This window comes from Haliotis asinina, chromosome 5, assembly GCF_037392515.1.
Source record: "Haliotis asinina isolate JCU_RB_2024 chromosome 5, JCU_Hal_asi_v2, whole genome shotgun sequence".
Classification (NCBI taxonomy): domain Eukaryota; kingdom Metazoa; phylum Mollusca; class Gastropoda; order Lepetellida; family Haliotidae; genus Haliotis; species Haliotis asinina.
Genome location: NC_090284.1, coordinates 56,547,159 through 56,564,962, shown reverse-complemented (window position 1 = coordinate 56,564,962; position 17,804 = coordinate 56,547,159). Strand labels below are relative to the sequence as shown.

Genomic DNA, 17,804 nt, shown 5'->3' with positions numbered 1-17,804 from the left:
GTAAGTTGTTGGTGCTTGATTTAGGTTATGATATATCATTTTCGATTGTTTTACGGTGCACTCACCACCATTCAAGCGGTCCGTAAATAATCAACCGTGCACCAGATAATCCAGGAATCAACAGCATGAACATAAATCTACACAGTTGGGATACAATGACACATATCAACCACGTCAGGGAACTGTTGCTCAAACAAAGAGTCATCCAAAACTGTGTTCCACAGGAGATATTGCTTGTGTGAGATCAGACGATATCTCCTAGGAGATATCACTCTGACAGTAGATTTTGCACAATGCCCTCACAATGCTATGACATCATGTGCTTGATGATGTCACAATGCTATGACATCGCTGCACAGCAAATCTAATGCCAGTGCTATGTTCGCTTTTCATTGAATGAAGAATAATTTTGGATGATAAACAGAATCTCACTTGTGTCTAGTGATATCAATTATATCAACACTCATTGATAAAGGTAAAAATATCATTGGCAAGCCTCAGATATTTCTTACTTTATCAACTCATGTTGATATATTTGATATCAGTAGACATGTGAGATTCTCTATATCTAGGCACGTCATCATGATTTCAGTAAAAAAACTAAAAGTTACTAATTGTTGAAGTTTTTTAGGTGTGTATCAGATAATCTAAAGAATCTGTGTGACAGCACTTTGCTGTGGGGGACACTAAGCATGCAGACAAATATGCAATCTTCCATCTCTAAAACAATCTGATCTTATTCACATCTTAATGTTTGTTATAAAAAATTATGATCATTTGGATCCCTGTGTGATAAATGCTAAGATATCAGCTTTATCAATCCATTCTACAGCAGAAAATCTATGGAATGATTTACTCATCCACATCAAGAATATTAAATACAAATGAACCTCAAGAAAACCGCCAACTTCTTATTTCAAAGCAAATGCAGTAACCACTAGGTTACAGTGTTTAAATTCCTGGGTTCGCTTGCACAAACGATCTTAGCACTACGACTATCTTAACCCTATGTTGGAGAATGGGGATTACAATGACTGAAGCGCTAAGATCGTTTCGTTTAAGTGGGCCCTGGCATAAAAACACCTGATACACAGAATTTGTTTCAGTATCATAACTAACTTGACTTTAAAATGAGGTATAATCAGCACTCCAGCCTAATATTTTGGCAAAAAGGATCCTTTGTATGCAGACACCTTGCCTATAGAAACTAGTGCAGGTTCAGTAAACTGGCATATCAACCAAGTTCTTGGTCAAATATAGATGGATGTTAGTTGTCAGTTGTATCTGAATAGGCTGACACTATAAAACCACACCAGTACAAGCAGCCATAAATGCACATAGAAGTATTGGGCTTCAGCCCAATGCTTGCATGCTTCCATGCTTGCAAGAGGCAACTAACACAATCGGGCGATAATGCTTACTGATTTGGTTGACGTATGTTATCATATCCCAGTTGCGTAGATTAATACTCCAGCTGGTCATCACTGGATTGTCTGGTCCAGAAGCTATTATTTACAGACTGCCACCATACTGCTGGTATATTGCCGAGTGTGGTGTAAAACTAAACTCACTCACTTTCATACAAGACTATATTTGAAGCTCCGAATGTACAAAATGTACATGAAATGTAACCTGAGGACAAGAATATAATGAGGAAGTGAATAAAATGTATTTTGTCAAATAGTCCAAGATTTTTTTCTAGAGAATGACGATCTTAAGTTTCAGAGAAACAGTAAGTATATAGGTCCCCAAATATTGCATGACAGAACAGAAATTGTCATTAACCAAAATTAATTTCAACATCAACACACCAATCAAACTGCGCCATTACACAGACTTGATACATTCATGTGTACTATGAATACTGATTACACTTATGAGTATATTAGTTAGTGTCATAAATATTTATACAAACCTGTAGAAGTTATGAATTCTTTGAAGAATGTCCTCTTGGGGTACATATATAGCATTAAAATGTCCATTTTAAAATGCCTACGACAGTTGTAACAATATTTCAATAAATATTTTACAAAAAAAAAAAAAACTTGTTTTGTCTCGTGAGACCCCCCCCCCCAGCTAAGAGCAGGTAACTCTCACCTTCTACCTCGTACCTCACTTTTCATGCTGAACTAGTCAGACAGAATGTGGGGAGGTGGTTGGTCGTACCCTAAGGAGGACATTGGAATTCATAACCTCTACAGGTTTGTAAAATTCATTTTCAGAAGAAGTCCTCCTTGGGGTACATATATAGCATAAGACAGACTCCCAACGAACGTGAGTCAGGAGTGGCTTTCTGTCTGCTAAAGTGTTCCCTTCTCACACTCTCATACACTCATAAGCTGCGAGAGATAGTGAAATACACTTACCAATCACCGAGACTGCTAATGTCAATCAGGCGGGGCGTGGTAAATGAATGTAATAAGAGCCAATGAGACAAGGCGCTCAAAAGCGACGGATGTATGCCCACGCCCCCAATTCTACACTGAAAATTCCCCAAACCAGCGAAACAGTGCTGGGAATAACAGTGCATAAAAAATTAATAATAGCGTATATCGACACTATAATGAAAATTGTCACCACTACCAGTGGGCGAGCGAACATTGACCATCCAATATCAAACGCGAGACGGTTAAATAGATTTAACCAATCAGACAATGGCTACTATTTAGGAATCGGAGGGACTTTCAAACTATTCAAGTCACCGACACCGATCTCTCCACAAACAAAAATCCTCATAACACAATTATTTGACCTGCAGTATGTACACTTTGGGGTTTCTGTTGACATGGTTACCATTAGCTAATATTTTCGCAAGATGACATCCTTGAATATCGCCAAAACACCATTATCAGCGACTGTTTACTCACCGTTGTCATGTTTGTACGTACGCCGTGTGCATCACCCGGAAGCACGCATAAGCTAAATACAATTCGGAATCGTTTGGGTACGAACCTTTTCGAGATAAAAAGTTCAAAAGGTTTGTGCGAATGTGCGCTTTCGCGATTTGGTAAGCTGTGTTCTGATTGGTCAATATCAAAGGCTACCTGAAGCAACCTCCCAGTGCAGCATCCACTGACATTGCATGAATGTCGCCTACCCGCCTGCCAGACGTTACCACCAAAAGAAACGAAGCCTTCGAGGTTAACAGCTGGAGAGAAACTGGACAGTCAGTCAAGAATGACTGACAAGTCCCACGACGGACTAATCCGCCGGACCATTGGGCTGATAGTATCCACACCTGCTAAGAAGCGCTGCACAAGAGGGTGCTGCCCCAAGAGAGCACCGTTGACAGGAATATGAAATGTCGAAATGGCCGAGGAATAGTCTCGGATAGTAGACATGGCTAAACCAGTCTCTAACCGAGACTGTAAAAATTCAACTAAAGCTGAAAAAAAGGGATCAAGAATCCCCATGTTGACACACCAGCGCGTATAACAGGCCCATCTATCCTCATACTGAATGTTTGTCGAATCACTCTGCGAAGCCAGAATTATGCTCTCTTGGAGGTTCTTCCTAACAGTGGCCAAGCCACCCACTGAATCCTGGCATTTGGGTGCGCCAGTGCGTTCTGTGAAAGTAAGTCCGGTCGAAAGGGCAATAGGACAGGAGGCAGAGCCAGAAACCTGATCATTACCGGAAGCCAGCTTTGAGACGACCAAAGCAGTGCAATGAGCACGAGCAGTCGAGCTGGTTAGGTGGCAAGCTGCAAGAGGACTTTGGGAATCAGTGGTAGAAGAGGGCACGCCCACAATACCCTGTCCGTCCAATCGAGCTGCGATGGCTCTCGGTTCCAGTATCCGAGAGTAAAACACCGGAATCTGGTTCGTTCCCCCCAGGAGCAAACAGAACCACCTGGAACAACCCGAACAACTGGGAGATACTCTTGAATATCTCCCGATGCAACATTCACTCGTGCAAGGCCAGGACAGATAGAGCATCTGCTCAAACATTGTCCACCCCCGGGAGATAAACGGGACACACCCAAACATTGAAACGGTCGCACCACAGAGTGTTGAGAATAATCTTGTAACTCTGAGTATGAGACCACATCCAAGCCAAAGCGTACTGAATGAGTCGCATCCTCAACCGCGCTCTCCAAACAACATCCACTGTCACCGCCATGTTGCCTAGCAACTGGAGACAAGTCCGAGCCAAGGCCGAGAGGGACTCGAGAAATTGGAAAACAACTCTCTGAACTTTGGAGATGTGATTCGAAGACAGGGAGACCAAGCCTTGCGCTGTTTCGAACCGTGCGCCTAAGAAGATCAGATCCTGTGTAGGAACTAGGTCTGATTTCTTGAGATTGATAATCCAGCCCAACTTGGGGAGAAAACAGATCACCGCAAAGTTCACACTCGACTCAAGTGAGCGGCAAGTGCCCGAAGGAGCCAATCGTCCAGGTACGGGTGACAGCACCTGCTCTGTGACCTGGCCACTTGCACTGGGATTAACATAAGTTTGGTGAACACCTTCAGAGCCACAGCAATGCCGAAGGGAAGCACCTGAAACTGATAGCATACCCCGTCGAAGGAAAACTGAAGGTACTTCCTGATCTCGGGATACATGGGATCGTGCAGGTACGTGTCTTTGAGGTTGATGGACGTGAGCCAGTCACCTCTTTCTACAGATGAGATGACTGACCGTAGTGTCTCCATCTTGAATGAAGGTACCTGCAACCTGCTGTTCAGGCCTTTTAGATTTAGAATAGACCTGAACCCTCCGTCCTTTTTGGTGACTAGGAAATAAGTCGAATAAAATCCCTCTTGTTCCTGTCCCAGCGCATAAAAACAGTCGTTGACCACCAGGGGATTGTACAATCCGAGGTCCCCTATCAGGTATCTTCAGTCCAATTTGGGTAGATCGAAGCGAGAAAGAGATCCTGACAGAAGAGGATTGACCACTTCGGTGAGAATAGATGGAAGGATACGGAGTCAAGTATCTGCCACCTTAGCTGGAGCGAACGCCTCGCCCGGGAGCCGAAACTCCACGGGGTCAGGCGACGCCGAGGCAACGACGACCTGAGGCAGAACAGTAAATGTACCTACCTCAGCAAAACGCCGAGCGAGAAGGAAGACTCACTCGGCCCACCCCAATCCTCACCTTCCTCCATACTCTCCTCGACACGATCCCCCACCAGCGACGTCTCTGAGTCAAGAGACAGCTCCAGAGAATTGGTTGAGGGAACACCCGTGAGGGAGAGAGGCTCAAGCAGAGCTGAGTGGCCTAACGAAATCGACCCAACACCCGAGATGGAGTCTGGGTGGCTGATAGCAACGCTCCCAGTTCAGACACCGCAGGGACAGAATCTGCCAGACCAATATTGGGAACCCCAGAGTGGTCAGATGCTGGCCCAAAGTCGGAACCGGCTCACCCCCTAAGGAGATCCCCACACCAACACCAGAGACTTGGCTGGGGATTCCTTTGGGTGCCCCGTGTGTAGACACCCTCAATTACGGGCCAATGCTAATCTCCTGGCGGAGACCAGACATCGCGTCCGAAATGAGCGTATGTACTGAAGCCATCTGTTGTTGAAGCAAAGAGGAAATTAGTTCAAGTGTTAAAGGTGGAGTGGTTTCAGGAGGAGGTGCAATAGAGGTTGAGGGGGCAGCATAGCACTACATGTTGCACATCCTTTGAACTGGAAAAAAACAGAGCCGAGCTGTGGCTAGTAGCAAGGTCTGCTAATCCATAAAAAACACACGAATATTCAACAGAAAGAATAATACGCACAGGCGGTATTGAACTGTTAAATAATAAAAGCTACTATACCTATAAGGGATAGAAGCAAACACATGTGCATAAGTAGTGAATCCATAAAGGATACAATATTTAGCACATTATTCAACAACAATTAATAACACCTTACTTTCCATAAAAAAGTAAGTATGTAACCAAAATAATATGTAAAAAAATAATCCTGTAGTATGTATTATCCACACCTAATGTCTTTGACAAGGCTGGAAAAAACAACCACGAGGACCGTGCCGACAGCCATCTTACCGGCCACATGGCTGGAAGCTATGGAAGCCACGCAAAGTTACAACATTTCATGAATGAAAAGGAGTGACTCATAAATTGCTGATAGCCACCGTGTGTTAAGAAGGAACCATACATACAGATTTTGGTGCTTTCTCACTCATTTTCAAATTCAACCCGTAAGCTTCACTTTTCTTTAGAGAGCTGTGAATATATGACTGTCCTCGACAACAGCATGAAAAGTGAGGTACGAGGTAGATGGCGAGAGCTACCTGCTTTTGGCTGTGGGGGCCCATTTGGGGGCCGTGTAGGGGTGGTCTTACAAGACAAAACAAGTTCTTTCTTTTGAAAATATTTACTGAAATATTGTTACAACTGTCGTAGGCATTTTAAAATGGACATTTTAATGCTATATATGTACCCCAAGGAGGACTTCTGAAAAAGAATTGAAAAATTTCTACCTCAATGAAATAAACATCTAAAGCTAGTGAGAAACCTGAAGCAAAACCTTAAGAAGTACCGTAATGCTTCTTTATGCCCGACCCATAACTGGACATTGTTCATCTAACAAACAAAATCACTTAGAAACTGTAAGATTTGTGACATAATTTATTTATATTTTAGCCATTCAAACACAAAAGTGAGTCATAATATGCAAACAACAACACACTGACACACAACTCATTCGACTTCCATTCCTCTTATTCCTGGAGATCATCTTCACAGGGTGGTCACGCACCTTCCAGCGGTAGTGACTATTCCAAGGTGCATCACGCACTCTCAGCCCCAAGCCTGAGTCCGACAGTAGTGTAGAACTAGCTTCCCGTCACTTCCGAAACACTGAAAAAAGGAAATGTTTATGAAAGGTGCAACAAAACCATTTCGTTAATAGACCCCATTGTCATGCACATGAGTGGGTGAGCGGGTTAGTGAGTGGGTGAGTTTGGTTTTACATGGCTTTTAGCAATAATCCAGTGGGGGACACCAGAAATGGGCTTCACACATTGTACCCATTTTGGGTATAGAACCCAGGTCTTCCCTGTGGCAAACGCTTTAATCACTAGGATACCCCACCGCCCCATTCCCCACGTGTACAATCTGTGAAGTCCATTCCTGGTGTATCTTGCCATGATATTGCTGGAATATTGCAAAAAGCCGCATAAAACTGAACCCACTCAATCCTTTTCAGTCACAGCTACATATATGATACTCAAGGAAGATAAACAAACATTGAGGGTACCTCAACCCATGTCACCCCTCGTGACCAGTGAACAACTTATAATGTACCCAGCTTATAATGTGTTCCCTGGGCCCAAAGTGTACATCAACCCATGAACAAAAAGGGACCAGTGAGCAACATATTTATCTTATCAAACACCTCAATGTTCATTTTTAAATATTTGAAGCACTGGTATCAGAACATAATAAAGAGTACCCAGCTATTATACAATATCTGACTTTGAGAGGACATAGAAGCTAGATGACAATATGAAAAACAAAAATCAACTTATCTCCCTGCCATCAATTTGTATTCACAAAACAGTGGTAATTTATGTTCATCATATGAGTCTCAATTATTTGAGTTAAAGAATTACTAGCATGAAGTACCAAATGAATTCCCCCAGTTTGCTATACCTAGTGGGTAAAATTGAAAATAATAGCTGAGCCAAACAGAAAACGACAAGGCTAAGATGTGTCCCTCTTTGGAGAGGGGTTTTAGAAGTAAGAACTTGCCCCCGATCCTTTTCACTTTGTGAATAAAATATACATAAACTAACATATATAAAGGCCCTCGGATCATATTCTCAAATCTCATTTACATCAAATCTTGCTGCTTTGAGGACACTCCCTATGTTATGTCAGAAAAACCTTTCATGGTTTTTGACTGACAAATGAAACAGCCAACAAGACATCGACATCATTGAATGCAGCTTTCATGGGTTTCTTGGTACTAGTTTGAAACTAACACCTTCCATTCCTGCCTGCACTCCAAACAATATTTTGTTTGTCCTCAATCATAAATCAAACAACTGACCACAAAGACTCCACAATATCAACAAATAAATCAGATGGCTGCGATTGTATGGCTTTAGTGCTAGTGACTGGATAAATTCTCAAAACCGATGATTGGTTCATTACAAGCAATCAATCGTTGAAAATAATTGGTTAGCATCATTTATCAAATTTTCCTAGTTTTGTTTGCTAATGCAGAAGAAATAGAGAAAAAACGTAGTTCTTTGTTTGGGGGGGGTTGGTTTTTTTTCTTTCGCAATACTACACAAAATGCATTTGTATCTTCAATATATGACTCTTATGTTAGGAACATAAATTTTCTGGCATCTATAAGACTTGGAATGAAAGTGTCTGGGACCCCCATTTAGTGGTCCATAACGCCTGAAAATTAAGATTACAAGTCCCAGCGACCCTTGAAAACAGGACTCAAGATAAATTCCTGGTGGTGTCACTCCAGCCTCTCAACAAAGAAGCTCAAGGAAATATAAAAGCTGTCTTGAACAAGAAGCCTGCATTACAATTATAGCTCATTGTAGCTTTTCGCATCTGTGATGGAAAACATTCTCTGTTCCACCTAAATAGCTTAGGAGTCACATGCATCAAGGCCATGTCTAAAAACACAACATACATGAGTTAAACACTTATTTGGAAATGAGAATAGCTCCAAAACGGTGTTTAAGTATACATCATGCTGAAGACATGGGTTCGATTACCAACACTGGTGCAATGTTAAGCCCATTTCTGGTGCCTGGCGGGATATTCCTTGGAATAACGCTCAAAATAGCATAAAACTCACTCACTCCATCTAACTACACAGGTGTCACATGGTTTCTGTCATGAGGAACCAGTCTACATGTGCTCAAGAATACTTACATCAAAGAGAACTCCTACATCTGTGTCAGGTGATGGAGCAAAAGACTGGTTTACGTACAGAAACTGAAACAGAAAACACTATGAGTAAATATGGACAACAGACAGAACATTAAAGCAAAATGTACAAACTGCACCCTTCAAAAAAACTTTAGTAACACAACAATTATAATGGTAATGATAAGAAGTCAAAATTTCAAATATCTAAAAGTCAGGCAAAATCTGTTCAGCAACATTATCACTAAAGTGGTCACATCATTATGATTGTGACATTTTATGCATACATACAACCAGTGAGTGTCTTGCAATCTCTAATTACAAACACTATACACAGCCACTTAACAGCACCAAAATAACAGCTCTAAGTGAATTAATCAATAAATACTAACAAAATTTCTGACAATTTAGTAAATGTATTCAGATCATTTTAAACAATTCTGAATGTTCTTGGGTTTTGTAATTGTAGCAAACTGTTGTTTACCACAAACACTAATGTGTTTTCTGCTTTGGTACTACTTACCAGTGACTCTGATATATCCAGCTTGATGTACTTCCTGATGAATTCACACACCCAGCTGATTCTCTTGGTTCTGTCTACTGCCCACTTCTTCTTCTTCATGATAGGAGCATCCCCAGCTGGTTTCAGCAGTACATCAACTGCACACATACAACAATATCTTACATCAACACAAAATAATTAATCGCAGTGAAACTTATGTTACATATTCAATATCCTTACTGACACCTGAAAGTTAACCTTTCAACCCTTGTTACAGTAAAGTAAAGAAACTATAAGAATGTGTGTGAAAACGCGAGTCCTAGTCTCTACCTGTCTTGTTTCCTCCCAAATCTACATTCTCTGTGTATATGCATATTCAATACTCTGGGTTCCCGGTCAGGCTCCGTAAATGACAGTCAGCAGTTCACTGGGTATCTACTGATCAACATCTCACATGTCCTTCTTTCAGAAATAAATATGCAAAAGAGTATGATATCCATAGAAAACCTTAAATCTGTCATCATAATAAATGTTTAAAAAAAAGTTTTGGCATGACCACACGAATACCGAAAGGACTGGACATCATTTGTAGTGTGTTATGACATGATGTTTGCTTCCCAAGTTTAAATTCCTCCCACAAAGATCATCTTATCGTTGGGCCTGACCCCAACCACCATCTGTGACACCCATCCCGGTTTGGTTTTTCAGACAACCCCTTCTACCTTTTTATTTTTATAGTGATGGAGAGACTACATCCTTAATAGTTTCAGCATTATAGTTATTATTTTAACGTTTTATTACTTTTTTATAATGGAGCTAAGTTTAATTCAAAATGGGCATTTAAAAAGTGTCATTTGTAATATGGTATCACTGCACATGGATTTGCAGAAAGCCAATACTGGTCTGTTCCAAATAAAGACATTAGAAAACAAAATGCATTCTCACTCTGTACTAATTTCTCCTCAGTTCCTCCTTGGTTCAATTGTTATTTCATACTTCCACATTTTAACTACATAAATTGTAGATAATAATGTGAAAAATGTTTTCTTTTTTCAACAGTATAATTCAGCTACAGACAAGTCAACTCGAAGTTGTATTCTCATCGTCATTGGTTCCTAACACTATCATATCCTGAAGCAAGCTGAATTTGACGTTCTGGTGATTTCAATGATTGCAAAACATAGCAAGCGAAAATTCGTAAAGATCAGGCGTCTGCTGGTCACTGGTAATATATAAACAGGAAGTTACGTAATCACTCCCTCGCATTTCGGAAACAAAAGTACGGCTCATCATCGAAAACCCATACAAAATCCACAAATATAAAGAAGGGCAATAGTTTTACTGATACCTTGTGTTACTTAATTTTGTAACACCAGTGTGTAATTGATGAATATATTCTTTGTCATACAAGTTTAGTAAAACAAAACTGGGCTTCAAAATTCCATTGTTCGAAGCCGGTGACAAGTCAGTTTTCATTTCAGGCAATCAAATAACGGTATCTTACTTGTCCATGGACCACTAGATAATTTCCACTTATGGTTTCAAAATGCAAATATTCATTTCATTTCATATCTGCTCATAATGAAGCTATTAAATAATAAAGTAGAACTAGTAGAGAGTGAAACTATCACTCTTTGATTAATCGCCAGTAAACATTAACATCAAGCAAGTTGTCAGAAAATCAAGACAAGTGGAAAATTAGTCCCCCCTGTGGCAAGTGGCTTTTCAAAATATTTTTGAACCCCTGTAAAAGATTTAAATGATATAGAAGTGAATTAGAAGATGAAACATACGTTTTCGTCTTACATCGTCGAAACCCCCTGACACCAGCACATTCATGACGAAAAAAAAGATACGTGTATTGAAAATTGCAAAAATACTAAAAATTGATGATAGCACTGTCATCTTAAACACCAGTGTTCAATCGATATGCTGAATAAATCGATAACTCTGTCTATAGTAATCAGCTGTGAAGCGGTGTACTTTTCATCTTTTGATGGGTTGCACTGGCAGATCCTGCTGACTGACTGTCTTGATGAGTCAGCCCTACGTCGTGGGGAGCATGTTCCACTTGTTCATCAGCTTTATCTGTCACCTTTTCTTCTTGGTCATTGTCTTTCAACCCCCTCTCTTCCGCGTTTGTGTTTTCATCCGACATACCTCCCTCCTCCTCGCAGCGACAATCATGAGAAGATAACTCTGTAACTTACCAGCCGCTAAACAGAATCTTGCCTTACTTCAGATTAACAGACCACCGTGACATAAATGAATATTGCGGCGTTAAACAACAAGGACACAAACATGTCAACTTAAAAAAATGCATTAACTTATACGGCTCCTCCCGTGTGTTTTTTTCTGTTCGATCAAACTGGGCACACAAAAATGGCAACATTAAAAATAAAATCCTTAATTGGCTTGTTAATCAACATGTGATTGTGTAAACTTAATTGAGACAGGAATCAAGAAGTGCCTCGTTAACTAGTGAAAGGTCTCATGCAACCCAAATATCAAACATATAATAAGGGCTCATTGAGTGTACAGAAAGATGATCAGTTTGATGGGCATTTTAGAAGTATGGCAAGTCACAAGAAAGTAAGATTCGTCATGGGTAACAACTTCTATTATTGTACATGATGCGTCGTTTCACTATGGATTCATATACCATTGTCAAACAAAATCATATACACTAAAAAATGTTGGGTTTTGTATATACATGCTCTCTGAATTTGCGTTCGATCCAATCAAAAAATAATCTCAGTAGATATAGTGAAGTACTGCATGGCTGGAAACTGTCATTCGTCCAAGTACAAAACAGGACTCGAAAGTGACAATAGTTCCGGTTTGCACCAGTTTACTTCAATGGGTGTAGTTTATTTGCAACCTACAGACATAAAAAACATGTCATGTGTACAAGTATCACACCTGCCTAATTACATAATGTGGCGGGCGCACGAGTCATAAATCAATTTATTTTGTTTTGGGCGTATAGCCTGATAAGTGTTATGTTCAAATTGCATGTGATCAGTGATTGAAGTTGTGTATTGCATATATATTGTCTTTAGCAGACAGACAGGCAGACATGTAGGTGTCAATAAACCAGACATTGAGCTTTCTCTGTGACAGTTTCTCTGTGGTCAGGCTGCTTACCACAATCAACAATTTTTTTTATCTAACGAGTAGATTATTTACTTGTTTGTGTTAACAACCAAGAAACTACTGCTCACGACCTCATACACCGGGCATACACATACCTATTCATTGCGCATGCGTTGTGGACGCAGCACAGCACAGCTGTTTAAACCACTTTTTCCCTCAGCGCTGGGGAAAATTAACTGAATCGTTTGAACTCCGATTTCGCGGGCTTTTTTCATCGCATTTTTTCAACTTAATAGGTTGAATTGGGATTTTTGATGATTTGTTTCGGTATGTGCATATCGAAAGGTATCGGAATCTGCAAAGTTGTCTTTTACGTTGCATGTGGCCTTTAACGCCGTGATTGACCAATTTATAGTAAATCTTCTTTGAGAGGCACTTGAAAAGTTGGGAAGTACAATATATATTCTGTCTCACAGTCCATGAACCACGCCATTTTGCCGCTAAGCCTTCTCCACAGTGTTGAAGTCTTAAGTGAAGCAAGTCCAGATTTCCTCAGGTTCTAGTCTCCCTCTGGATCCTTTTCAGTTAAAACGGTTTTGTTTCTTACTATCAAAATTACAGAGAGAGAGACAAAACATTAGACTATTCAACATGGACAACGGTTTTGTTGACTATTTGGGACGGATAGTGGTTAAGTTGTACAAAGACTTTCTTCAGGTGAACCATGTCATCTTGTAGTTTAGTTGAACAGATGTTCCTGGTCCTTCTGGTTAATGTAGAGATCATGCAGGTCTTAGCCTTAGGAGGATGACTTCCGGGTAAGTCGGGCTAGGCGGCAGACTTTGTGTGCTGGCGATTAGGTGCCTGACTCTGAGGGTGCGGGTTCGAATACCGGATGGGACTGAACCAAAAAGTACTAGAATTTGTACTTCACTAAGAAAGTGTTATCCCAAATATGGCATGTTACATCTGACTACTTTCTAAATATCATTGTGTATTCACAGGAAATGTATTGTCCTAAAATGCTTGTAACCAAAGTCTTCTTTGCTAACCATGGCAAACCCAACTATTTACGGAGGACAGCAGATACTGCTGGATGGCTACAGATACAGACTCAACAACCGACGACGGACAATAGAAGTCTGCCATGATAAATGCACCACTGCCGGGAAGTTTGTCTGAAATCAGTCCCCACACAACCGTCCACAAGAAGATTAAAGAACTCTGCAGATTGTCAGGTACAGACTGAGACAACACCAGTGCCGATCATCTTCGACAAGGAGATTTAAAGACTGGACAGTCAAGTCCTTCTATTCAGTGAACATTGGACTCAACAGGCAGAGACGAAAGATCATGTCACCACTTCTCCAGAGGCAGAAGGGCCACTTTTCCAGGGGCTCAGTGAGGTGAATCCACCAAACTGCTTCAAGCAAACTTCTGATGAAATAGACGACGACAAGACCATCTGCTTCGCCACAAGTGACCACCTGACCCCCATGCAAGAAGTTAACACCTTCTACACCCTTCCATTCCATCTAGTGGCCATCGTTCAGGACGCCTGACTCGAGACCATGGTCGACGCACCTGCCATTGCACAGGACGCCTTCCGCGACTACCTCACCAGCATCTGGGTGGATCAACATAATTCCGGGCCGGAGTCTTGAACCACTACGAGATCTGAGGCCAGAGGACGAACAATTATCTCCATGTTTGGTATTCTCACCTCAACAAGACTCTGCAGAGAGTTCATACTAACATTCTGCGCCTGTTCCACATTCAAAAAGCCGGTATAGACACCACCTTTTCCAGTCTCAACAACATTATCTCTACTTTCGCACCATTCGTCACCACTCGCCCCTTTCCATAACCTCCAAGAAGACCTCGTCACCGACTCGATGCTTGTTGTGTGCAAAAATACTACAAACCAGTATCTAATGTAAAGATTTTTCCCTTCATACATATAAACTAAACGACAAAAGAAAATGTAGGTGGAGTTTGATGAGGGGTAAACACAACAAATCAAACTGTCGTAGCGTGTGTATATCGTGAAAGTAGGGTCAGTGCTCATTATTAGGCCACAAAGTTATTGGAATACAGGGAACACATGATATGTGGGCGTTAGTTGAACAATGGTGGGGGCAAACAACTGCGATGTCTTAAGAGCCACACATGATTGTCAATCATTGTCCAAGTTTACACACAAAGAACATGTCTCAATATCGTGTATGACCCCCACGAGCATCAATGCTGCCATGACGTGTCGTCTCATTGATTACGTCAGGCGTCTGATGACGGGTGGCGGAGTTCTCTGCCACTCTTCTCTCAGGGCACGTTCCATCTCATCTCTCGTCACTGGAGTCTGTTGACGATTCCTAAACCGTCTGCTCAGATGGTCCGTCATAAAGCACGAATTTTTTGCGTCATGATATTTTTGTGAGTGGCGACCAACAGACATTTTTGCGTCACCATATGTTTGCGACTTGCCTAATTCTCAAGACATAGTTTAGTTTGACAGTTTCAAATCTTACTTGCATCTGAAAGTTTTATCTGAAGTAAATCCAATCACATATTAAAGTTTGCCGCTAATCTGGAACACCATTTAATGGAGTACTTCCGCAGGTATGCATCAGTGATGTTTTCCTAAAAACAACACTTGCTGCATAGGCCATATAAGCTTAAAACAGTTCAAAGGGATTAAATTAAATGGAATGACTCTGATAAATTGGCACCGATTAAGGACCAGTTTAGTCAGTGTCATGAAAGCTATCCACGCCCGCTGGATGGTCTCGACCTTTCAAAAAGTCTCCAAGAAATGTGTGTTGCGTGGTTGGTGCTTGTCTGGAGTATCGGATGTACTGACTGAGGGACTTTTGTTCAGGTATCCATTGTTTGACATGTGGCACCTGAGTACGAGTAATGCTAGTAATTAGTCATTCTTCGCGTTGTTGTCATTGCTTAATATATGTATTGTCTAGATCAATTGTTAATTTATATGAAGTGGTGAATAATAAAGCGAAGATAGGACAGGTTGTTTGCTGATTATTCATTGCATTCTACCAGCAAATTGCGTCATGATATTTTTTGCGAGCTTGAGTCATTTGCAAGTTTCGCAAAAATATCATGGTCGCAAAAATTTAATGATTTACAGTATGCTCTAAGGGGTTCATGTCGGGTGAACAGGCAGGCCAAGGGAGAACATCAACATTGTGGCGGTTGAGGAAGTCCTGTGTCAATCTTGCTGTGTGGGGTCTGGCATTGTCATGTTGAAACACCATCCCCTGTAGTTGGTTCCGCAAGAGTGGAAGCACGACTAGGCGCAGAACATGCTCTCTGTACTGAACAGAATTCAGGCTCCCTTGCACAATGACCAGGTCAGTTTTCTGTTCCTCACATGTCTCTGCCCTGCTTATTTAAGAAAACAAATCCCATTTGCAATTATTAAACCTTTTCGATGAATATAATTGGAAGTAATATGGGAACATGTGGGAGATAATTACGTCAGAATATGTCTTATAGAATATGTGTTACATGTATATGTTTTTTCCTTCTTTTAGGAGTATCAAGGAGGCTTAATTTTGTGAAATAAATAAGAAAAATCGAAAAGAGCAATACAAAGTATGAGTCTTTCGGTAATGTTAAATACCACGAAAATCAAACAGGGGTAGAGTTATCGTTCCTGTTTGAAGTAGCTCTGATGTACCAACGCCAATGTGAAATCCTTCGAGACCGGCAACTATTCGGCTTGTCCCGTTTTTCATCAACGAATACGGTGGCTGAGGACCTAATATCCCTCGCATCTGGCACTACTCGACAATTTCAACGCTTCAGCATTTAATATAATTAGAGTTCCATATACTACTTTTTTAAGGCCTGGGGGTTTCAGAAACTCTCAAGCTAAAAATGGTTGTCTAATGGAAAGGCTTGGCTAACTATCTATGCTCGACGCTCTAATCATTTAGTACATAGTGGAATCAGAAAGTCATAAGGTCGACAGGATAGTCCAAATAATAAAAAAAAACCAAACATCCGGTAAAAGGCCTTCTACCTGCCAAGCCATAGCTCAATAGCGCCGGTAAGTCTCGCGAGGCTCTACCTCCGGTATTAAACTGATTCCCGGCTGCCTTTGCGCGTTCCAGTACTTCCGGTACCAGATTTCCGGTGAGACCCGTATTTTGAAGAGCCACCTCTGTATCCAAATTGCGCGACCGCCAAATATGACTTTACTGGACTGGACCAAGTATACAATCATTCTTGACTGTCACAGCTGGTGACATTCATATTAGTTGGCTCATATACATTTGGGGATGGTTAGATATGAAATTTGTTATTTCTGCATAGATTATCGGTTCCTTTCTGTCAGCTGAAAACCACGAGGCCATTTGAAAGGTATGAAAGGTTGTTCGTCAATTCAAAACATTGATTACACAGCAGACTCGTTTCCTGCTGACTGGGTTTCGTCGCGCAATAACCCGTCCAGAAGACCAACTCATTCAAATGGATATATGGATATTAATCAGCATTATTCAATGCATTTAATGACTTGTATATTGCAACACTACGCTCCTTCTAATCCTTGCAAACACGTCGGGCACCCTTGTACGTTAAAAAAATAGTCTTAGTTAACGACATGCTTCCTCGACATAAAATGTAGAAGTACGATTATATTAAACGTTAAAATTAAATTTAATTTGTTCATACCATTTTCTAATGAAGCAAGGAATTCGAATTCAGTGTAACCATAGTTGTTTGTAACGCCTCTTTTCACTTTCACTCGAGAAAATTCGGATCGACACAAACGTAGGCCATTGTCTGAATTGGTTAGGAGACTCGTGTTTCATTTTGATCAGAAGTACTGAAGTCTCGCAAAGTGCCGTAATCTCTATCGGTGTTTATTTACAAAACTCCAAAAGCCTGCATTTTGTCTCACATTCGTATGCTTCCGTAGATAACAGGTCCACAAGTGAGAAATAACAATAATACATCAATTTCGGTTTGGCAGAATGGTTTGTGTATTTATTTCAGTTTCTTTGTTTGTATTTGTTATAATTTTGAGGTTTGTCATAATTATTACAACTATATTCTGTTTGATTTATGCTTACTTGAAATATATTAATTTTTTGAAATCTTGGGTTTGTTTTCAATACCTTGATTGTTGTCTTGTTTAGTTTTTCAGATTGCATACGATTACAATACTGGATCAAGACTCGAGACTTCTGACTTTATTGTTTAATAAGAGAAAAATAAATATTACATACTTTCCAATTTTTCTTGTTCCATTTCTGTGGCCATACAACTGCATATCGCTGATGAAATTCAAAGATGCACCTAATGCCAAAAGCAGAATTGTCCC

General features: G+C 40.7%; 1 protein-coding gene across 1 annotated transcript; it reads right to left on the bottom strand.

Annotated features, from left to right (window-relative positions):
- Positions 1-6,567: 6,567 nt before the first annotated feature.
- Positions 6,568-11,539, bottom strand: LOC137283611 (ubiquitin-like protein ATG12). Its single transcript, XM_067815202.1, has 4 exons — positions 11,342-11,539; positions 9,380-9,516; positions 8,863-8,925; positions 6,568-6,816 (listed from the first exon to the last, which is right to left on the bottom strand). The coding sequence occupies exons 1-4, from the start codon at positions 11,514-11,516 to the stop codon at positions 6,757-6,759; spliced, it is 435 nt and encodes a 144-aa protein (XP_067671303.1). The 5' UTR covers positions 11,517-11,539; the 3' UTR covers positions 6,568-6,756.
- Between the last annotated feature and the right edge of the window lie 6,265 nt (positions 11,540-17,804).

Excerpts from the sequence above, each read along its gene's own strand:
- LOC137283611 (XM_067815202.1), bottom strand. The coding sequence starts at position 11,516 with ATGTCGGATGAAAACACAAACGCGGAAGAGAGGGGGTTGAAAGACAAT. Across the intron at positions 9,517-11,341 it reads AACCCATCAAAAGATGAAAA|TTGATGTACTGCTGAAACCA; the intron begins GTACACCGCTTC and ends GTATGTGTGCAG. Across the intron at positions 6,817-8,862 it reads ATGTAGGAGTTCTCTTTGAT|TGTTTCGGAAGTGACGGGAA; the intron begins GTAAGTATTCTT and ends TCCTTTTTTCAG.